This window comes from Genypterus blacodes, unplaced genomic scaffold, assembly GCF_046128005.1.
Source record: "Genypterus blacodes isolate CSIRO-AG114 ecotype Tasmania unplaced genomic scaffold, CSIRO-AGI_Gbla_v1 ptg000030l_1, whole genome shotgun sequence".
Classification (NCBI taxonomy): domain Eukaryota; kingdom Metazoa; phylum Chordata; class Actinopteri; order Ophidiiformes; family Ophidiidae; genus Genypterus; species Genypterus blacodes.
In genome coordinates, this window is record NW_027466843.1 from 6,870,280 (window position 1) to 6,893,875 (window position 23,596).

At 46.8% G+C, this 23,596-nt stretch overlaps 1 protein-coding gene across 1 annotated transcript; it reads left to right on the forward strand.

Moving 5' to 3' along the window:
* Positions 1-562: 562 nt before the first annotated feature.
* LOC142994859 (receptor-type tyrosine-protein phosphatase delta-like) lies at positions 563-20,476 on the forward strand. Its single transcript, XM_076145734.1, has 17 exons — positions 563-575; positions 783-907; positions 2,124-2,348; positions 2,441-2,601; positions 3,937-4,049; positions 4,747-4,844; positions 6,835-6,958; positions 8,837-9,012; positions 11,821-11,940; positions 12,045-12,199; positions 13,577-13,862; positions 16,507-16,685; positions 16,785-16,911; positions 17,269-17,394; positions 17,615-17,769; positions 18,538-18,673; positions 18,784-20,476. The coding sequence occupies exons 1-17, from the start codon at positions 563-565 to the stop codon at positions 18,850-18,852; spliced, it is 2,388 nt and encodes a 795-aa protein (XP_076001849.1). The 3' UTR covers positions 18,853-20,476.
* Positions 20,477-23,596: the final 3,120 nt, after the last annotated feature.

The following is a 23,596-nucleotide window of genomic DNA, read 5'->3' on the forward strand; positions in this document are numbered from 1 at the left end:
CGTCACGTCAATAGCGTATTGGGATTTGGAGGCACAAACAGCACTTTGCCTTTTCTGTTTGTTGATGCATGAATTTATCCCAGTTTAAGTAGGTTTGTCCAGATTTGTAGCAGCAATTATAATCAGTTTTTCATCAGCTATTTTTAAATCACATAATGACAATTTTTACGGAAGTACAAATGTGATCCAATCAGTGTATAATAAGGTTGAATGAGGTTTGTGGATCTCGTACCTCAGTTGCTTTTCTGAGGCAGTTGCTCTCAATTCTGCATTTGGAATGCTGCACATTTTCCATCTCTCCCTGCCTTACCCAGGTGTTTAATCAGGTGTGTTGAGCCAATTATGAGCTGAGGGGCTCCAAACACTTCTTCTCACATGAACACATTTGATTTAACTAATCAGGTGTGGATTGGGCGGGAGACATTTGCGGTCTCAGAGTAAGGTCAGCTCTTAAGCCAAAGTGCCAAGCTTTAGCAAATAGCATTTTTAATTGCTTGGATTTACTGGATTTAAGTCCCCATATTTTCAATTTTGACATTATACTGCACATAGTGTAGTCAGCATGGAGCACTGGGGTGACTCATGATCTGTCTCTACTGAGTATAATTCTGTAATATGTCAGTGATAATTTTGTTTGTGTGATCTCACACCCGGCTCTCCATGCACCTGCAGCAGCTGTTCTGTCTCAGAGTGAAAGAGTTGTTCCTCAGTTGTCAAAGCAGAGCTGTTTGACAAAGGAATTTGAGATGAGGACACAATTTAAGTGTGTGTGTTTTCCCCAGCCTTCATCTCAGTGCTCTGCTTTGTTGTCAGGGGTTACTACGTGGTGGTGTTGCCGCTGAAGAAGCAGCGAGGAGGGAAGTTTCTGAATCCCTGGGAGGAACCCGACCAGATGAGCCTGGATGAGGTGAGACATGCATATCAAACATTACTGATTGTGAATTATAATGAAGGCAACATGGAGAAGTTGAGGAGCACTGCAGAGGATGGAGTGAATTATTAACTATTATGTTGAATATTGAATTATCATACTACTTATGATAGCAGATACATAGATTTAATCTAATATTGGACTTAATGAAAGTCGAGTCCAGTATTTAACACTGTGTTCATATTTATGTCAAAACATTTGTCCTCATAAAAAACAAGAGTTATATGATAAATTCTTTTTTCAACAATCATTATTTTAGTCTTCAATAAATACAGAGCATGTTTATCATGGACAGGATGAAACCGCATTTCTGATAAATCTGCCAAAAAGTGGGCTTGTTATTGTTTAATATATGTACTAAAATGAATTACTCTGAGACACTGTATGCAAAACATAATGGACTCGTAAATTTCAATATAAAACAGTAACTAGGTCCTTAAATTTCACTGCACAATTTAATACAGGGGGAAAATAAATCATTTCCCAGACTCATTTGAAGAAACCCTCCCTGCTCATTTAGGCGATGTACTTTCAGATATACTTTCATGTACCTGAAATCACACCAAAACAATAGAGTTTGATTGCCTTTTCTGTGGTAATACTTGCCCAGCGCTTGACAAAAAGCAATTAATTCCACCGTTTCTTTGAAGGAAAATTACTACGCTGATTTTTATGTGATGTTTTTCTGTGTTTTCTCCCCAAACAATTTAAAACTGGCATAGAAAAAGAAACATCCCTCGCAGATTTCTTTTCATTTTGGTAAATGCCAGGCCTCTTCTGTCTGAGATGTTATTATGCACCGGCGCTTGTTCAGTCCGAACGGTGCTTTCACATTCTATTCACCATCCCATTCAGCTCCCAAAGACTTATTCACCTCATTACGCTGGTCTGAAGGCGCTCAGATTGCTTTCAATAGAGTTTTTACGGAAGCCAACTATCCCCATGAATAAATGTGATGGTATTTCAATTCTCATTGAAGATGATCACATTTAGACAATGATGTTTTATAAACCGTTGTCCCTGCACTGATGAGGGGTTTTGTGAATAAAACTGCCAAAAGGAGAAGAAATTACAATGTATTTCCCCGTCCTGTTTCCCAAATATTCCACAATTCCTATCTAAAACTCTTTTCTGCCTTTGTTTCCACTTGCCTCTCTCCTCTCTCCTTCGTCTTCGTCGTCATCCGCTCCAGCTCCTCAAAGAGATCAACAGGACCAGTATCAGCCGAGCCCTCCGCATCCGCAGACAGGCGGGCCAATCGGACCCCAAGGCCTATGTTAGCGCTCACTTTAAGACCCTCCCACCTGAGTTCACGCTCGGCGACGGGAGAAACTACGGCGACTTCCACAACCGCCCGCTGCAGAACGGACAGGAGTACGTGTTCTTCGTGCTCGCCCTGCTGGACCTCTCCGAAAACGTGAGTGCACGCCGAAACACACACCTACAATATGCACACACACACACACACCTAAATACCCACTGTACTGAACAAGCCGTGTCTTCCTCCAGACCATGTACGCCACTAGCCCCTATTCTGACCCCGTGACCTCATCCGACGTGGATCCTCAGCCCATTATTGACGAGGAAGAGGGTTTGTTGTGGGTGGTGGGGCCTGTGCTGGCTGTCATCTTCATCGTCTGCATCGTCATTGCTATTCTACTCTTCAAAAGGTAAGAACAAGGCGACGGAGACAGGAAGGAGAGTTGTTGTGAATAGGAAAAACAGAAACTTAATTGCTTAAAAGGAAATTGTTTGGGGACCAAGTTTGAATTTGAATTCTCATTTCAGCCTGTTGATGTCCCCTGTATTTGACCTCAAAATACCTTTGTGGAGACTGTAAAAGGTCCTTGCCTTTAAAGACTCTTGTGAACAGCCTTTACAGTCGTTTCTGATAGAGAAAGGTCATAAACAAGAGACAACGTTGCTGCAGAGTGAATCATTTATCTATTAGACAGAGACGCTTTACATTTGTGTTCTGAATTGTCAGACTGCGTCTTCATATTAAAGCTAATATCTCTTGTCAAGTGTGATGCAAAGCCCGGTTGTTGACGTGAAGCATTATTGATAGATCACAGCAGTTTACTCATTTACTGCATATTTTACCATTATTCAGCACTGAACCTTTACATTCTGTTCCTCTGTTTCACAAACCCCAGCCAGACTGAGCTTACCTACTGAGCTTATCTCTGTCTGTCGTCTCTCTCATTTCTATTTCTGTCCGCTCTGCTACCTAACGTGAGGAACAGGTAGCGTTGGCGCCATTAGCTCGGTTTCCCGGCTAATTATCCGCTCCCCTGGCTGAGGCTTTGTTAATGCACATCCGTAATGTGTCCGTGACGCATTTTTGCCAAAATGATTAACCTCTCTGGTAATAATGTACCGCTTATAAACCCTGGAGTGTAGCCTGTGACGATCCCCATTCATTAATATTTCACTTTTAGCTGCCTCTGCTTCTAATGGCTTTTTGTAGCAATTAGCTAGATACTGTATCTAACTACATTTAATAACTGTTATACAAAAACAAGGCAACAAGTGATTCTATTGTGAGAGGATGTGCAGAGTGAAGTTTGGGGTTATTTGTTTGACTCTGGCCACATGTAGCAGGTGTTGCGTTTAAGCTAACACACCTTTAAATGCAGGCACTGATTCTGGGGTTTGGACACTAATATTATTCGTCCTTGTCTGTTCTTTTATCTGCACCTCTCTCGGTTTGGATCCAGCAAACCCGACAGGTAAACAATCTCTACCTATTCTCATGTCCTCCGCCCTGCAGGGGCTGCACAGTGTGTGTTTTCACAGGAGAGCCTTTGCCAGGAATGCATTTCCACAATTTAACGCCATAACAGATAAATAATATATCCCTGTAGATTTGTGGGCGACTCTGCTTTGTCTCTGGAAGGATTGCCTAGTGATCTGAACACTCCGTCCAGGAGGCGGGGGGGTTGTTACGGTGTTCGGGTTTTGGTACGTCAGGTTCATGTCGAGGTTTTTCTGTGTTATTCCAGGAAGAGAGCCGAGGCTGAGGGCAGGAAGGGGAGTTTCCCCTGCAGCAAAGCCATGTCCTCCCACCATCCCACAGACCCCGTGGAGCTACGCAGAATCAACTTCCAGACCCCAGGTACACGCACACACCCAGACACACACAGACACACACTGTAATGTCATTGGATATGCAACGTCCTGAGTATAATTTGACGATTTTCTAGTCTGTCTTGACTGCTGTTGTTTCCTTTTCAGCGTATCGTGTATCAGTGTACCGTGGTTACCGACGTTTGTCAAGTTAGTTGGTCATAGACGCTCTTCTTTAAGCTGCCATTATTTGCCTTCTGCCCATATATATTCTCTCTCTCTTTCCTTCTTTCTCTCTCTCTTTATTTCATTCCATCCACATACTAACTAACATTCCATTCCATATAGGATGAAGCTGCACAGAATAACAGCATTTCGTCAAAAACACCCCTCTGGAACCATAAATCACGAAAATCTAAATATCATCTCATGAGGGATTTTAACTGCTTGTGTCATGGTCTTTTTTGATTGTTTTATGTTTTTATCCACCTCAGCAGTGCGCCTACACCCTGAGGCCGCGTTATCGTGCCTCAGTAACTTTCACGACACGCACATTGTTCTTTCTGTCTGCCAGGAGAGAAAATGGTCACTTAACAAAACACACTTCCATTTGCTCCCTTCGCCAGCCATGGACAGAACACTAAACAACGCCTCCGCTGAGAATCCTAACGCTTAACATTTCCTTTTAAAGAGTTTGGTCGCACATGCATCAAAACGGCCTCTTCTGTTATCTGTGTGTTCGCCAGGCATGGCCAGCCACCCGCCTGTCCCCATCTCTGAGCTGGCTGATCATATTGAGCGCCTGAAGGCAAACGACAATCTCAAGTTCTCTCAAGAGTACGAGGTAGGACTGCTGATTATCTCCCCTAGAAAATCTTTCAGTGGTGAAATTCATCCCAGGTTTGATGCCTTTACGTCACAATTAATCGTTGAAGTCTAGTCGCCATCCTGGCATAGTTTCCATTTCAGTAGCCGGGGTTGTAGATTGGATCTCACGCAGGCTACAGTTAAGTTGTGTTTTGATTTGTCTTCATAGGCTGATACAAGATAAAGCACATTTCCGCTCTCTCCCTCTCCGTACTGCGTTATCTGTGAAGAGTGTCTCCACTGAATGAAGATCCTCCGTCAGGGAAATTGAAATCGCGGAGCTCAAAGAGAGTTTGCTTACACCCAGATGGCTATCAAACTCTCATTTCAACGCTCTGGTGGAGAAACAGAGATAGAAATAAAGAGGCAGCGAAAGACAGCAGCGGCACCGGAGAGATACAGAAAGCAAGTGTTCTGTGCAGAGAAGAAGGAGCTTTTTGATTAGTTTCCTTCAACTTGCCCGCAATTTAATGTGGAAGCCATCTGCTTAGAGATAACAACGTGCCACTGAAGTTGGTGTGCCGAACTGTGGAGCTAAATGGCTTTAGCAAAACAAACCATCAGTAGAAATATTTCACAACACGGTGGCTGCGTCGCAAACAGCGCAACCGTCACAATGAGCTCCACAGAGAGCTATTAAAGGGGTAAAAACGTCTTCTTTCCCCTGCAAAGAATCTGCTCCCAACAACAGCCTCTGGGTGAGGAATGAGACACGAGCCTCTAATTGGCCACCGCCGGAGAGAGAGGGAGGGAGACAAATTGTGTGTGACAGAGACACATACATGGAGGGAGGCAAGGACGCATTATGCAAAGAGTACAATAACAGAGCGAGTGTGTTTTAGGGAGCGAGAGAATCAAGGGAGGGCGGGCGGAGGAGACAGCGAGGGAGGAGAGGAAGAGAGAGAGAGAGAAAGAGAGAGAGAGAGAGAGGCCGGTGTGTAATTGCGGTGCGAGTTGGACGCGCTCCGCTGGGCCGCGCATTCCCTCTGCATGACTGTGCGCTTTGTTCGGTCCTGAGCCCTTAACGAGGGAGCGAGAGATGGATAGAGGAGGAGAGAGAGGAGAGAGAGAGAGAGAGGCCAGGAATGATTGCGGTGTAATAATCAGACACACATGATGGCGGGCAGCGGATAGAAACTGTTCACACACACACTCTATTGCCACTCCTGTCCATCCACTCCCTACCCCCAGCCCCAACCAAACCATAATTATGTGTTGTAAAATATTTGAATTGCTAAATTGCTCTGGCTTTCTCCCCTCTCCGTCGCCCTCCATTGACAGCCCCGTAATGACCTCATGTCTGCCGCTCCCTGCTAACAGCCATGGTTTTACACTGTAATTACCCTCCAGGAACTTAATGTGTTGGTCTAACACAACCATCCCTTCACATCCAGAGGAATCCATTGCAATTTTTTTTGAACATCATCTCCCCTGTAGCCATTTTATTCAGTTTGTTGTTGTCTTTTGTTGAACGAAGTGTCTCGCTACGTCTTCGCGGGAGACGGGAGATCACATTTGCTCGCTGGCGTTCTCGTTTATTTTCAATTTGTGCGTCACAGCAACCCCGGACAATGACTGTAGAAAGACTGTAAGCCGACGGCCCCTCCAGATGCCAGAGAGAAACACAATAAGCTTTAAATGTCATCTTTGTCTGTCATTTAGGAGGATATTATGTGGAATTGGGCTTGTTTTGGCCATACAGCTTCGGGCTTTACGACGGCGGAATTCGGTCTCTTTTTGCAGTTGAACTTTTGATTTATTGATATCAATATTTGAAGTCAACATTTCCCACAAAAGTAATAAGGTCATTTGTCAACGCATACCAGGTGATATTAACACAGTACAGTTTCGTGAGTAAAAGCTCCAGTTACCTCATTATTCTCATTGTTTAGGGCCCAACAGTCTTCGCCCTCTGCCCACATTCGCTCCTTTAACCTTTGGTACATGTGTGTATGTGTGTGTTGTAGTCCGTTGACCCTGCCCAGCAGTTCACATGGGAGAACTCCAACTTGGAGGTCAACAAGCCAAAGAACCGCTACGCAAACGTCATCGCCTACGATCACTCCAGGGTGATACTCTCCAGCATTGAGGGTAAGTCACTCTGCCAGTGTCATTTTTTTTGTTTTTGCACACTCCTCTGCGTACGTTCGTGTGTGTGTGGGTATGTGTGAGTTGCTATTCATGGGATATTCATAGTCCAAAGATGGATTCTGTGGCCAGCTGCCACACAAAACACGAAATGCTGTGCCTGCCTCAAATAGATTAGCTGTAAAAAAAAAAATTATTTGAGCATTTTTACATTTTCAGATTTGTAAATTCAGCTGACTTGCAGTGGTTAAACGCCATTTCGAAGTGCCGCTTCAAACTGCTATGGGACCACCTCGCACAAATGATATGGTCTCTCACTTGACCATTTTGCTACAAAAGCCTGCAGGGATAAATTTAACTGGCACTTCGGTGGATGTGTTTTCAGAGCACATCCATTATTCTCTCTGCTCTAAAATGAGGAGTAGAATGGCCTTTCCCTGCTCTGTTCTCACCGAGTATTTTGAAGCGTACACGCCCGCCACGGTTCGGGGAAAGGACCCGAGGCGGTGAGACTGGCAGCTCTAAGACAGGGAGAGGCAGTGGGAGGCCAAGCCCAGCAGATGAGCCTTATCTGGGCAGAGCACCCTCGCTTGTCCTGGAGCCTTGGCTGTCTGTCCTTCTTTTAGTTTAGAAAACACACATATACACTCCAGTATGTCCAAACACATAAGGGACCACACACACCCACACACAGACACTCACTCACTCACTCACTATAGATTAAACATAAACGCACAAGCACAGTTACAAACTTTTGCTCCCAGGCTATTGCACACACAGCCATGAAAACACACTCACTGCCAAGCCATTGTAGCCACCAACTGACTCTGTGTGTGTGTGTGTGTGTGTGTGTGTGTGTGTGTGTGTGTGTGTGTGTGTGTGTGTGTGTGTGTGTGTGTTTGTGTGTGTTTGTGTGTGTTTGTGTGTGTGTGTGTGTGTGTGTGTGTCTGCTTTATCTATGAACTCCACTCTGCTGTAGCCCCTCGCAATAAAAATTTGTAGCACATCAAAGCATTAAGCCAAGCTGTCATTTAACCACTGGGTTGGACAAACATGTGTGTGAAGCTCCTCTTTCTTGTCTGTCCTCCTGCCATTTCAAACTAGTTGTGTAAACACCCGGTACTCCTCTGTCATTGAAATCTGTGTGCGTGCCACGGTGGCCTGGGGTTTTACGATCGCGTGGCGCTGAGTCGTTGGCGCGTTCATCGAATGAGATGATAGAGGAGAACTGAGGTCTCGTCGGGATTCCCCTGATCGCTCGTCCACTTCTGTCTTTTAAATATAAAACTGCGAACAGAGGGGTTCAAAATGAGTTTGAATCCCATTTCAGTAGAATCAGGTATTTTATGGACATTTAAAATTACGTGCTTGTGCGTGTTTGAGCTGTGACTCAGTGATTTCTGGGATTATAGCATTAGGCTCCCAGAAAGCAAGACTGATCCTGAATCAAACACACAGAGACAGTCACACACACACACACACACACACACACACACACACACACACACACACACACACACACACACACACACACACACACAGAATCCCTCCCAGTGTCAGAGCTACACTGAGACGGCCTCGCAGTCATATCGCAAGTCAAAGCGACACATCCAGCATACACTCAGATTAGTCCCATGATCGTTTTAGCATTGATTATAAAACAAGACGGCTGAACAATCCCACACCAAAGGACACTGGGCCCCTGTGAAAACATTAATCTCTCTGCCCGACCTCAAATCCTCCTCTGCCTTTATTACAGGGGACATAAACCTGCTCTGACTTGAAATAATCCTCAGAGATTATTTAATTGGGAATCTGAGTGAGAATAATGTTGAAAATGTGCCAAAAGAATTCACTTCCAGTCTCTCCGTTTGAACCCAGGCGTCCCGGGCAGTGATTACATCAACTCAAACTACATCGATGGCTACCGCCGGCAGAACGCCTACATCGCCACCCAAGGCTCCCTGCCCGAGACCTTCGGCGACTTCTGGAGGATGGTGTGGGAGCAGCACACGGCCAATATCATCATGATGACCAAGCTGGAGGAGAAGTCACGGGTAAGGACGAGGGGACGGATGAAGAGGGGGGACGGGGGGGGGGGGGACAGAGTGAGGACTGGGGACAGAGTGAGAGGACAGACTGGGGACAAGATGAGGCCTCGTGTAGGTTACAGCAAGGTGAGGGGTTAACTGGAAGAGATGTTAGTGCTGCTGGTTTCAAATTAGTGTCAACGTTGTCCGGTCAGGCGTTTCTCCATTAAAAGAATCTGCCCCTAGTGGCTGCTTTCAGTTTAACCCTTCGCTGATCTCGCATCCTGATATACATCCTGCTGGATGTCATACAGTCTGACACGGATCACGACCCTCCATCTCGCCCGTGTGCCCCCCTTTGTCTCTCCCAGTGTGTGGCGGTGACGACGTGATCACACAGTTTGCTTGTGAGGGAAGAGAACTGATTACTGAAGCAAATCAGTCAAATGTGCGAATCTTTTTGAGTTTTTGGATTAAATTTTGAAGTGGGACTCCACAGCAAGACACTCTAGAACAGAATAGAATAGAATAGAATAGAACTGTGAAGGAAAATAGGAGGCAGTAGAAGTACAGCTGAACTCAAAGCAGGCAATGGATTACATTTGCGTCCTTGCTTTAAGGTCTTTTGCTACAGTGAGCAGAGTATCCACTTGAGAACAAATTCGCTGTAATTACAATGTTATATTAGAGTAAAAAGAACAAGTGTAGCCGGAGGTGCGAATGGTGATGAAGTGCTAACCAATTATGTCCGGAGCCCTGTTCCTCTTCATCTGTGCTTCTCTTCCTATTAACCTGTGTGCCTTGTGTTAAAGCTCTGTTTCCTGTTTCACCTTCTCCAACTGTCTCTCTTGTATGTGTTTGACCCTCAGATGCCCTCTTATTTCTTCTCGAAGGCAAGACGTCTCTTTCTCTCTCCTTTGCTAATCCCTTTGTGAAATGCAACCTTTCCTCACATGGTTTCACTGTTTCCCTATGTTCAGTGGCTTTGTTCCTCCTTCTGCCTGTGCGAGAGGCCAGCCAACTGAGTGAAAACGGGGAAATTGTTTTTTTCAGCTCACTGCAGGGCACTTTAAAAGGGTTTTAATGAAAGACAGACAGACAGAAAGACAAACACACGTCGGCGTCCACAGTTTGCATGTTCACACCCTCGACTGTTTTCACTTCCTTGGCGCAGATGTCGTCAAAACACTCGGCTCGCACAGATTTTGGCAATCAAAAGAAAAGGGCGAAGAGCCGAAGGACGCAAAACCAGAGCTGCGAGGAAACGATCCAATAAAATGTAGAATCTGTAGTTTAGTGAGTTCAGCTTAGTTTTAAATCTGTATTCATGAAAAGACTTTACATACGTCCTTAATCACCACAGCAATGTATGTCGCCGCCGTGACGACAAAGGATTATCAGGTGTGTTCACTTAATCGGGATTTGGTGCTTCCTCCTCTTGATTGGCCTGATTGAGTTAATCAGGTGTGTGTGTGTGTGTGTGTGTGTGTGTGTGTGTGTGTGTGTGTGTGTGTGTGTGTGTGTGTGTGTGTGTGTGTGTGTGTGTGTGTGTGTGTGTGTGTGTGTGTGTGTGTGTGTGTGTGTGTGTGTGTGTGCGTGTGTGCGTGTGTGTGAGTGCGTGTGTGTGAGTGCGTGCGTGCGCGCGTGCGTGTGAGATCTGTTCTAGAGGAGCAGGACGGGGATCTTAAATTGGATTATTCGTCCTCGCTCTTCATCATCAGCCCACTACCTCAATTTCTACACTTTGTGGAAACAAAGTGGGGGGAAAAAAGCTTCTAATAATATTCCACACCGCTCCACATGGTGCCATTACCGAGGATGTTTATTCATTAACAAGGCTGGAGGATGCAGATGCTCCCACTGTGGGGCTTTTGCCAGCATCCTTCCTCCTCATTACCATCGAAAAACCACACAACAACCACGGCCAAGTTATGGTGTGAAATATCAACGTATAATTAACATTTTTCACACCAGGCGTTTACTGCGAACCCGTAGATTCCCTGCCAGAGGCCCGACCCCCAGCGTGGACGACAGCTCCCGTCCCCACGAGCCCCAGAGTGTCTCAAGGTCTGATGGGAAAAAGGACGGTTGAAAAGCTGTAATTACCGCCTGAACGTGCCGAGGCCAAAACGCATAATCCCCCAGTCTGGAGCGGTGGAATGCCGAGCGAGCTGAGCTGAGCTCCTCGCTCCCTTTGATGTGAGGACTGGGGATCAGCACATAACATTTGGTTTGGCCCGATTCTGCCAAGGCCCACTCCAGGATTTCCCTCCGCCCCTCTTGTGGTCTCTGAATCTGAAGCTGAAGAACTACAAACATGACGGCCTCTCACAGGGGGGGATTCAAGGCTATGTGGGGCGGGTAGAGCATGCTGGGATTTGGCGTGCTGTGCGTAGATCTGCGGGGATTGGGGGGGAGGATGAAAAGTAGGCCAGTTTGACGTCAAACATGTCAGGACTGAACGTCGAGCCTTGAGCGCCGCGTTGGAGCCGTCAGCCACTCCACCAAGAGACGGCACCTTCAGGCTCACTCCACATCATCTTTACTATCTGAAACTTTTATGTAGAATCACCTCTCTCTCTCTCTCTCTCTCTCTCTCTCTCTCTCTCTCTCTCTCTCTCTCTCTCTCCCTCACACTGAAACCCCCTTTCACATGTTATGTCATCTTATGCACATTTTTGCAACATCACTGTCAACACCTTTGTTCCTCTGCACACTCAGCCAAGTCAGTGCTCTCTTTCTTCCTGTATCCCCCCCCACACACACACACACACAGACACACACACACACAGACTGCTCTACATCTCTCACAGCTTCTCCTGTCCTCCCCTGCAGGTGAAGTGTGATCAGTACTGGCCTACGCGGGGCACAGAGACCTACGGCCTCATCCAGGTCACTCTGCTGGACACGGTGGAGTTGGCCACCTACTCCGTCAGGACTTTTGCTCTTTACAAGGTACTGCAACGTGTGTGTGTGTGTGTGTGCGCGTGTGTGTGTGACCCGTGAGTGGGAGGAAACAAACTTTGGATTCAACCCGGCTCGTCCTTCTGCTTGTACAGAGCGGCTCCAATGAGAAACGAGAGGTCCGTCAGTTCCAGTTCACGGCCTGGCCGGACCACGGGGTCCCTGAACATCCCACCCCCTTCCTGGCCTTTCTACGCAGGGTCAAGGCCTGCAACCCTCCAGACGCAGGACCCATGGTGGTGCACTGCAGGTGCGTGATGTTTTATGTGTCAGTCCTGCACATTACGTCATTAAATCACAAACAGGGGACAGCCCAGGGTGGTCTCTGACTGAAGACTGAAGGGTTTAGTTCTTGATTGTGTGTGTTTGCATTAAACACTTTGGGTTTATTTGGCAATGTCACGTCCATGAACTTGGCCTCCTCTGAAATTCAACAAGATTCCAACAACTCCTTTAAAAAGAAAAGGCTCATAGGTTCTGATCTGCCATTAGGCAAACCCCAAACCCCCCTGCTCTCACGCTCCACGCTCACAGTCCTCCCCTAACAACCTCCATCATCGCTCGGGTTTAGCAACAGCAACAGCAGCAGCCGCCATCACGCTGCCCCCATTTTCCGTAAGTAGCTTTCACTGTTGAGTATTTACCATTTAAGCCGACGGTAGATGGAGGTTCATAAGTTTATATTTAAATGAGCTGCCGTCTGAGCAGCATGTGGCCCGTGCGTCGGCTGGAGGACGGCACTGGAAACTTGTCATTACAATCTTGGCACACTGAGCCCCCCCGAGCTGGAATGGAGCCCCTGTTTACTTCCCCCAGAGGGAGGAGAGGAGGGAGGGAGGGGGATAGAGGAGAGCAGAGGGAACATGAAAGACTGAGCGAGGTGTAGATGAAGTGGAGGAGGAGGAGAGGGAAGAGGAGAACAGAGACACCGACATAGAGGGAGAGGAGAAGATGCCCAGAATGGAAATGACGAAGGAGAAGAAAGGTGGTATAGAAAACGGCATTTTTAACAAATCCTGCAGTAGTGCCGGGTGGTGCGAGAGCGTCGGAGGGAGATAGAGAGGCGGAGGGAGGAGACGTAAAGGTTGGCAGGAGAGGAGCTCCTCCTAATCTCCTCGCAGTCAGATGGAGAATCTAACAGGATTATCAGTCATATTAAATTATCCCGGCAGGCTCCATCATAATGTGCCTTAACATATCAACCAGCCGCTGTATCGAACAATGGAACCCATCCTTCTGCAGCTCTCACACACACACACACACACACACGTACTGTACACACTCGTATTCATTCAAACATATAAAGAGGTTTTTTATTCGCTGGTGCAAACTTGCTTGGTCAGGATGTTTGGCTGTTTAGCTCCTAGCACAGCAGAAATGTGAAGTGTTTGGGTGGGCAGCTAAATGTATTATATTCCTGGATTGTGTGTCGATAGCGGAGAATATCTCCCTAATGCCAGTGAGGTGATGATGCTGACTCATCACGGATGTCAATTATTGTGTCTTTTGTCGGAAATGTTGCAGTCTGGCAACTTTGCGATCGTTGATTTAGGTGGAATTTGGTTGGCGCGCGCCGTTTTACCCTCACTCTCTCACCGCCGCCCCGCTTCCTGTTTTCCGTTTCCAGCGCCGGCGTGGGCCGCACGGGCTGCTTCATCGTGATCGACGGCATGACGGAGCGCATCAAGCACGAGAAGACCCTGGACATCTACGGCCACGCCACGCTGATGCGCTCGCAGAGGAACTACATGGTGCAGACGGAGGACCAGTACGTCTTCATCCACGACGCGCTGCTGGAGGCCGTGACCTGCGGGAACACAGAGGTCCCCGCCCGGAACCTGTTCACCTACATCCAGAGGCTGACGCAGATCGAGCCGGGGGAGAACGTCACCGGCATGGAGCTGGAGTTTAAGGTGAGGGAGCGGTTTAGGAAAAGGACTCGTAATCCTGCTGTAACGCCTATTTGACCCCACACAGGAGGTCAGAGGTCAGGGGGGGCGTTTAGGGAGCCGGCACGCCACAGGTACTTGTTTCTGATTGGGTTTCAAATGTCCTTTGAATATGTAGATCAACACACTTCATTGTTCAACTACCATGGAGATTAACACACGACTGGAAACTGAATGTAAAGGCTTAAAAACACACACACACACACACACACACACACACACACACACACACACACACACACACACACACACACACACACACACACACACACACACACACACACACACACACACACACACACACACAGTTTAGAAGGTGAAGGTTGATTTGTGCTTGTTATTAGTTACGTGGGAATAGTAAAAGTGAGGTAATACAATTTGTCTTTGCCTTATCAGGAGCGCTTGGTCTCATTATCGCTCTGATGCGATGCCGGAATCCCTCACAGCGTTTGTTTTGAGTTCATGTTCACTCGTACTCGTGTCTGTTATTGTGTCTCCCACCACTTGTTTGGTCCAATATCTCGAATCGAAGCGAAGAAGGAGCAGTTAAGGATCCCAGAGGTTTTCACTTCCAGGCTCAATAACAACCAGCTTGCATAAAAATGTAAAAACGGCCAATGAAAACAATGAAGAACTGCACATCTCCTCCTCACAAACCAGCGTGTTAAAGTATCAAACCACATGTGAAACAGCTGGAATCCTTCACACGACTCCATCGCGAAGGCCGAGCCATATACGCTGTGTGTCTGCTTGACGTTACTCTTGTTTTGTTTGTATTTTGAGCGTTTTATTTTCTGCCCTGGCTGGTTAAAAAGAAAAAGAGCGATTGAGGTATAGGTATATTGAGAGCAGGTGGCTTTAAATTGTCCTGGAATGGTTTCTGTCTGCTCAGACACTCGGAGGGCAAAGTAAACAAAAATCCATTCTAAGCAATCTCCTCCGTTCTGCGCGCCAACATTCCTGACCTAACAACAGCGCTCTCTCTCTCTCTCTCGCTCACTCTCTCTCGCTCTCACTCTCTCTTTCTCCCGAATGACAATGCCTCCGAGTCGCTCGCCGCGCCGCCCGCTAGGCCTCAGCGTTGATGGGAAACACATGCCGCCGTCGTCCACCGTCGCCAGATTCCCTACGAGCTCGGCCCAAAAGCACTTGCGAGACGCTCCGGAGTGCCATCAGCGCTTTTCCACCGCCATCATCATTTCTGGTGGAGGATCGGTGTCGCATCCCTCAAATAAAAATCGCAGAGAGTTGTAAAGTGTGTGTGTGTGTGTGCCAAGACAGGGAAAAAAACCCAAGCTGTTCTGGCCGCTTTAAGAAATCCAACACCCTATTAAGATGTTCTGCTTTTGTTTCCCTTCACAGAGCGTTTTGCTTGCCGAGTTCAAAGAGACGCAATTTCATCCCAAGTTCAACAGATGACGGGAGAGAACGCCACATATCAAAGCCACGAATCAAAAAAAGCGAATAAATGTTATTGATAAGCGCCCGGTCCGATTCAGAGCTAACGACACCGGGAGTTAGCGACTGTTGACGCCGGAGACGCCACGGTGCTCGGAGCGTCTGGATGAACTGTCGAACTTGTGGGATTTTCCAGTTCGGTCTGTCTGTAAGAAAACACGGCGCTGCTGTTCCTCCCGCTGCGCCCCGGTAGCCACCGACGGGTCTGGGCCTCGCTTACATGGGACCCCATTGTTTCCCCCAAGTCTGCGGTTTTACCCTCTGTTGTTCTGTCTTTCATTTAAAGCCTGTGAACCGATGGTCAGAGTGTGTGTGTGTGTGTGTGAAGGAGAGAAGGAGAGTGTACAGTACAGTGCACAGTTTTCTTTCCTCACGCCTGCCTGTCTGCATGTGAACGTGTGTGTTCCAGGGGGTTTTCGTTTGCGCAGGATCAACTGTGGTTCACATGTGCGTGTAGAGACAGTGTGGGGCCTTGTGGTTTCCTGAACCCCCAGTTTCTTGATTCCCCCCCCCCCCCCTCTTCGTCCCATCGTTCATCTCATTATGTTCCCTCTCCCAATCCCCCTCTGCTGGCCTGCTCCCCTCCGCTCCCCTCCGCTCCCCTCCGCCCCTCCTTTGTTTATCCTGCTGGAGACGTCTTAGTCGTTTCACTGAATATCCTCCGGGCCCGGCGGGTCAAGAACATTCTCTTTTTTTTTTCTTCTTTCGAATTTAATCGGCGTTTTTTTTTTTTCCCCCAGCCGGCCAGAGGAAAATCCAGCCTTGCGCTAAATAGTATTTAAATGTGTTTGAGGAACCCCAACCCAAGATCCACAACCTCAAGGTCTTTGATTCGTCCAAGCTGAGGCTCTTCTACGCACACTTGTAACGCGGCCAGTGTGAGGTCACGATTAGCAACGGTTCATTACAATAAAATAAACTGAGGTTACGCTCAGTCATGTCGTCAGTGTTACACTGTTAAAATGGAAGAATTCTGTGATCCTGTCGGGAATTCGCAGCAGCGTTTGTTCTCTCCAAGGGATTGATTTCCCCGAAAAGTGGACTGTGTTCTTAAAGGAGAGTCTGTGGTTTGGATCTGTGTAAACCCAACACGTCGCGTCCGTCTGGATGACATCATGCTCAGATTTGTCCTTCTTCTGTTCCGTCCCAGCGCCTGGCCAGTGCCAAGGCTCACACGTCGCGGTTCGTGAGCGCCAACCTGCCATGCAACAAATTCAAGAACCGGCTGGTGAACATCATGCCCTACGAAACCACGCGAGTGTGTCTGCAGCCAATCAGAGGCGTGGAGGGCTCCGACTACATCAACGCCAGCTTCATCGATGGATACAGGTCACCAGAAACAACATGACACTTAGCCTGACTGTGACCTCACTTTGTTTACAGGAAGAGTGAAAACCTTTGTGTGTGTGTGTATGTGTGTGTGTGTAGGCAGCAGAAGGCCTACATAGCAACCCAAGGCCCACTGGCTGAGACCACAGAGGACTACTGGAGGATGCTGTGGGAACACAACTCCACTATTGTTGTCATGCTAACCAAACTGCGGGAAATGGGACGGGTATGGACACACACCACACCATATCTGTAACCTGCACTTTTGCACCAAAATTCTTTTTGGTGGGTTTCAGCTTTTTGACCAAAGAACTTGAGTGTGAAAGAAAACAAAACCCACAATATAAGATAATTATAGTAAGAAGAAATATAAGATAATTAAGGTTTGGGCTTTATTTACTTCTTTTATCCACCTTTTATTCATCTCAGCTGCATTTGCTCCTCATTTTGTCGTTATTTTCTGTAACCCACAATCATTCTGAGTGTCCTCGCAGTGAGAGGACCCCAAACTGTTTGTAGGGAACACAGAGCAGAGACACAGCTTGCTTGCTCCTCACAGAACTCATGAACTCTCTTCCTGCAGGAGAAATGTCACCAGTACTGGCCCGCAGAGCGCTCCGCCCGGTACCAGTACTTTGTGGTCGACCCCATGGCTGAGTACAACATGCCCCAATACATCCTCCGAGAGTTCAAAGTCACCGATGCCAGAGTGAGTCATACGTGTGTGTGTGTGTGTGTGTGTGTGTGTGTGTGTGTGTGTGTGTGTGTGTGTGTGTGTGTGTGTGTGTGTGTGTGTGTGTGTGTGTGTGTGTGTGTGTGTGTGTGTGTGTGTGTGTGTGAGAGAGAGAGATGAGAGTGCGTGATCAGAAGTTTCAAAATGATCCTTCAAGTTAAAAAGAACAAATAAAGAAGTTGTTTTCCTCCTCTAGGATGGCCAATCACGGACAGTGCGCCAATTCCAGTTCACCGATTGGCCGGAGCAAGGAGTGCCAAAGTCAGGGGAGGGATTCATTGATTTCATCGGCCAAGTGCACAAAACTAAAGAGCAGTTTGGCCAGGACGGGCCAATCTCAGTGCACTGCAGGTGAGAGCTCAACTCTTCGCCTCAACGTGACCGCCGCATCAATGGAGAAGTTTAGAGAACGACGCGGTTTAATTGTACAAACGGATGCATTGTGCTCCCATGAGAGGGGACTGTGTGGTTAATGGAAGTTCAAAAGAAAGCTTTTAATCCCATAAATGAGCTTGGCAGGTTGATATGCGCCGCTGCTGCCAAGTGTACTGATCAGATGTGCAGTATGTATCACACACACACACACACCCACACACACACAGGAGGGGGGTTTTAATGCCAGCCGGCTTTTGCTTTCTATGCAAGTCGTGTCCGGGACCTTGTGTAGTAAGACTCCATCAACGTATCAATTAGATATTTTTACAACTTATTATTCCACCCGGCTGCATTGAAGCTAAATCACCTTCTTCAGACACGGCTGCACAGAATACAGAGATATCAGCGCAGGCAGGAGGGAGAACTAATGTTTGTGTGAGGCACCGCTAGACGGAATTCTGAGGCTGAAAGGTTGTCCAAGGCTGAAACAGGCCCCACTGGTGGCCCCCTGCTCTGTGAGTAGGGAGAAGTGATGGTGAATTCAGATGAGAGCTCAGGAGAGATACCTGATTCCTTAAATGAATGTCTGAACGTGACCCAAAATAGACGGGACAATGGATCAGGGATCAGGGATCATAATTCCTGATAGGCATTACTTCCGGAATAAGCCGCTTCAATATATGGATTATAAGAAAATGGTTGGTGCTGCAGTTCAGGTCTGACTCCGTTCCGTTCTTTCACCAGTGCTGGAGTCGGGCGGACCGGCGTCTTCATCACCCTCAGCATTGTGCTGGAGAGGATGCGGTACGAGGGTGTGGTGGACATCTTCCAAACCGTCAAGATGCTGCGCACCCAGAGACCTGCCACCGTTCAGACAGAGGCGAGCGCTCCTGCTTCTTCTTCTTCTCCAATTATCTCTCACTGTCTCTCCACTCTGTTTCTCTCACATATACCCGGCCTCTGTCTCACTGTCTCCCTGTTTCCCTCCAGGACCAGTACCAGTTCTGCTACCGGGCCAGTCTGGAATACCTGGGAAGCTTCGATCACTATGCAACATAAACCCAGTGGCCGTCTCTCGTAAACACATCGGTACCGAGTGCACGTGTTTAGGTCATGTACGGCCTAATCAAATGCACGAGTGACCGATGTGTCTTTGCAGATTCTTGCCACAGACGCAGAGTGAAAGGGGGACCGTCGGCTTATCCCGTTTACCCAGACACAGCACCTCTAACTGAGCCATAGCAAACCTGCTTGACAAGGGTGCTTTCTTTTCCACCCTCAGCCCAAACACACCTACCGGTCAGCCCGATGAAGCAACTTCAACCACTGCGCCGACCAATAACACTCGATCCAATACAGAGTCTATTCGTTTCCAGTGCTTTTGTCAGCACCCAGATTTGCTTTACAGTGTTTTGGGTGTGGAAGTCACTCGTCCACCACCAGTGTAGCATCACCGACAGAAACACAGGACTCGGCTGCAGCATTTAGCAAAAACCCAGGAGATTTCCATTCTTTTCTATCTTGAGACGGTCTACAAGTCGTACGGAAGCCTCGAGGACTGAAAAGGACCGGTGACCAACTTAAGGGACCTTTGGGGACCAGAAAACTTTGCCAACGGGAGTCTTGAAAACACAGCACGCAGTATTAAAGACGATGAACACACACATCCCTACAAAAAAAAAAGACACCCAGAGGTGTTTTGTTTCATTTTTTGTTTTGTTCTGCGGAAACAGACTTTGGTTTCCTGTGAATGAAAAAGAAGGCATTTCTACCACACAATGACAAAAATCTACCAGTTCTACCTTATGCTTCACACTTTAAGATAAGGGAAATTCGGGACAGATTGAAAAAAAAAACCACAAAGTAAAGCATTCATTTAGTTTTTTAGAAACATATATCTCTGTCATTATCTCTGTCTTTGGTATTCCTAATGTTGCTTTTTTTCTTTTTTTACCAGCTTGTGACTTTTGTCCCCACTGGCCACGCAAAAAGACAAAGGTCCTGCAAAAAGGGTTTTTATTCCCGGTGTAATCCATGGAGTTGTAGCGATTGATGAGATGTCTGAGAGATGTTCGCCACCTCGTTGTCACGCCGCTCCTGTATTCACTAACCACTCTCTTGTTAACACGCATGCACACGGGGGACTCTGGGAGCTCGTTACTCTTCGGCCCGCTATACAGGCGACCCCGATGGCGTCCGGCCGGGGCGGGGGGGGGCGGGGCCACCATAGCTTTCTCTCTCCGCCGCTCGTAGACGGTCCCAGTAAGGAATCCCGCCAAGTAGTGCTGCACGTGGGCGGAGGAGAGGACACACAGAAAAAAAGCACGCCGGAAGAGAACACGTAGAAAGCGACGGGATTGTGTGGGGAAAGCAACTATTTATGTGTCCAAATAAGCTTCACCAAGATTTCTCAAGCAGGGAGCGAGAATGGGATGTAGGGTGGAAGTAAAGGGGGAGGACGGAGGGTTGGAGGGGTGGGGGGGTGGGGGTTCAGGGGGTGGAATGATCTTTCTCACTGGAATGCTCACCTATACGACTTCTCTCTCTGTCTGAGTCAGTGTGCAATAAGTAGATGTATTATATATATTTTTGTGTCAAGTCACTAACTGCAGTTATTATGCCATTACCATGATGATATTTGATGAGGTTGTATCATTTTTTTCTTTGATTGTCCCCCCCCCCCCCCCCCCCCCCCCCCCCCCCCCCGCCGCCGTTCAATGTGTCCAAATACAAGGGACTGACCTCCGACCCCAGAGAGTAGATCTTTATCATCGCGGTTACACTAGATGATGTCATCCCCCCCCCCCCCCCCCCTTGTATAATCACAGCAACCAACGAATGATCAGAACTCATATTTAAACAGCATCTAATAAGTATTTTGATTTTAGATTTCTAGTGCCTTATATTACACGCCTATTTTGATGAAGTTACTTTAAAGGGTTTTTGTGTATTTTTGTGTACGTATGCTCGTGCGTGCGTGTGTGTGTGTGTGTGTGCGTGTGTGTGTGTGACCTGAATGTTTTTGTATGTGGATTATAGGATTTTCTTTTTGGTTTACGTTACAGTATGTGAAAGTATCTCGTGCGTTCTGTTCTTTGGCTGTGAATTTCCTGTATGGAAGGCTGTGTGTCGGCTGTTACACTCATCACATCCAACCCAGCAACAAAATCGCATCTCTTTGAATCGAAAACCGTACACGGGACTCAACCTGAGGGGAAACAAATGGGGTTTCAAAAAGAAGTTTGAAGCGAGACGGTCCGATCTTTATGGACTGGAAGATTTCTATGTCGATGACTTTGTGTATGTATATATATATATGTGTGTATATACGATATATATACAGTATATATTACAGTATATATACATATGCTGACAACTTTGGCACCCGCTACTGGCTCAGATAAGTCACACACACACTCAGCTTTGCAGGTGTGTGCAGTGACTTCCTTTGCCAGTTTGAAGAGAGGAGCAGAGTCACAAACGTCCCGTCTGAAGTCCTCACCTGAAATCAGTACAGCTGTCTGTCCGCATCCCTCGCTTTCTGACTTCTACGGTCTGTTTTTTCCTTTTTTTAACGACGAAAGGCTGAGAGAAGTTCAGGTGCTACATCTTCAACGACAGACTCATCATCACTTTTTGTATCTCCCATCCACGCTTAAGACGTATGAGCTCATCACAGTTTTCCACCATCCTACAGTAACCCTGTTGTCGTTCTTTTTGTATGCATGGTACCACTTTTGAGATGCCCCTATGGTCGCACCTGTTATGGGAAGACTTGCACTTTCTCTCTTTGTACTATGCACTAATACCAGTATCATATTATCTCTGATAGCCCCCCCAAAAAAGAGTTTTACTTGAACTTAGTAAAGACGGACCCTGTAAGGCTCACATGGTTGTGTGTGTATATGTAAATAACACAAAAACATGGGAGAGTGATCTAAAAACAGAGAAATGCATTCATAGATGAATTATTAAAGATGAAAGGTGAATAAAAAGTCTATCAGATATACAGAGTGATATAATAAGAGGATGCACCTGAAATCACAGTTTATGGCATAGCAGTATGTGCAATACATCACATTGTGGATTTGTTGTACCACAAAAGAAGATTTTCACACAAAAGGTGTTATATTTTAACCCCCCGATGTATCATGTAGATGGAAAAAAAAACTGGAGTTTATAAATTGTATAAAACAAAATAATGGTGTGTTACTTGGATCAGTTTCCTCCGATTGGTCTGTAAATGTAGGCTATAGTTTTTTTGTTTTCTGCTCCGAGTCAACAAGTGCTTTTTATTTTCTTACATTGGTTCTCGGAGTGTGTGAAACAGAAAAAACAGGTCTGTTTGGATTTCTGTTCTTTGTCGACACAGGTTTCATTTGTTACAAATAAACTCAAGTGAAATAATCGATGCCGCTGCTGTCCTGTTTGTATGGGAAACGCTTTACACTTCAAAAAGGAAGAGTTACCAAGGGAAACGCAGGTTTTATTAGAGATGATTGTGTGAACTAATAAGTGCTGCTTGTGCCTGGACTGCTTGAGTGGCATTTGGCTGCCTTTTACTTTGGGGGAAACCTAAAAGATGCTGTGGTTGGTGTCTTTATTTTTGTGTTTCTGTGCTATGGAAACGAGCTCCAAACAGGCCCAAACGAACGCTGTGTGTTTGGCTCCTCCTCAAGTGACTCATGGTGTGTGGCGACGTCGTTAGGGTTAAGGATTGTCTTTGTGTTGTTCTCAAAAGAACCATGCCGGTGGTTTTTAGCCACTACAAGCTGCATATACATTACGTTACTGCAGGTCTTATGCCAAAGCGTGTCGTACTCTTCCAGGCAGCCTGTGGTTCCAGCTCATTTCAGTGAAATAATGACAATCACCTCTCAGAGATTTGAACCGCCAAGTTTAAAGTCTTAGTTAAGTGAAAGTCCTGTGGCTGCCTCTCCTTCATTAGAAATTCTATCTATACTTAAGTTGTAGTTAATGTGCAAAACGAAGTGACGTCCTTTAACAGGTTAGCACCCCACTGTGTTATGACCCTAGACGACCTCGATGGAACATACAGTAGGTCTCCCGACTATCCTGCTGTAATCCCAGATTCACACCCTGCACCACCTTATTGCTTTCCAACTTCTCTCCCAAATAGTTGAAAGAGCGTCTTTCATCGCGGCTCTGCCATAATATTTTGGAAGACTTTCTGTTGCATTCGCCACGAGCCGCGGTTGAGTTATCACTTCAAGGCTCCCCTTCTCAGTGTGTGGGATCTGGAGATCATCGCTTTCTTTCTTTCAACAACCATTAGTTTCATCAGCTCTCTGTCTGGCTCAGACTTGGTTTCGCGCCGCTGTGGCATATCAGCGGTATGTCTCTAATAACACCGGGAGTTTGTTCTTTGCTATTCAAAGACTCTGCAGGAGTCTTCATGCTTGTTATAATTACACGAGTAGAAGGTTTCAATTTCTATTTTTATTTTTATTTCAATTCAGTAGCTGCAGCTTTATCATGGCCTTGATCAAAAAGGTCTTCAACACGTTCACGGTTCATTTAACGCATCAGAGTAGCAGATCAGAGCGGCGCTACATCCTGATTGAGGAGCCTGAGCCCTCGATTGTGTTACGAGTCACTCATGATAGAGTGAACCAACATGTGGACTAGCCAGGTCCTGATCAGAAGGTAGACATGAATCACTAAAATGCGTGCCTTTAAGATTGATTTGTCTTTAATATTGCCTGAACGTGGGATTAGAGGGACTTTCCACCAGCAGTGTTTGGACAGATTGTCTCCAGGAGTTCGGCTTTTACTGCCCAAC

Bases quoted from the DNA above. Each gene is read 5' to 3' on its own strand.
- LOC142994859 (XM_076145734.1), top strand. The intron at 6,959-8,836 runs GTAAGTCACTCT...GTTTGAACCCAG, and splicing joins GATACTCTCCAGCATTGAGG to GCGTCCCGGGCAGTGATTAC. The intron at 11,941-12,044 runs GTACTGCAACGT...CTGCTTGTACAG, and splicing joins GGACTTTTGCTCTTTACAAG to AGCGGCTCCAATGAGAAACG.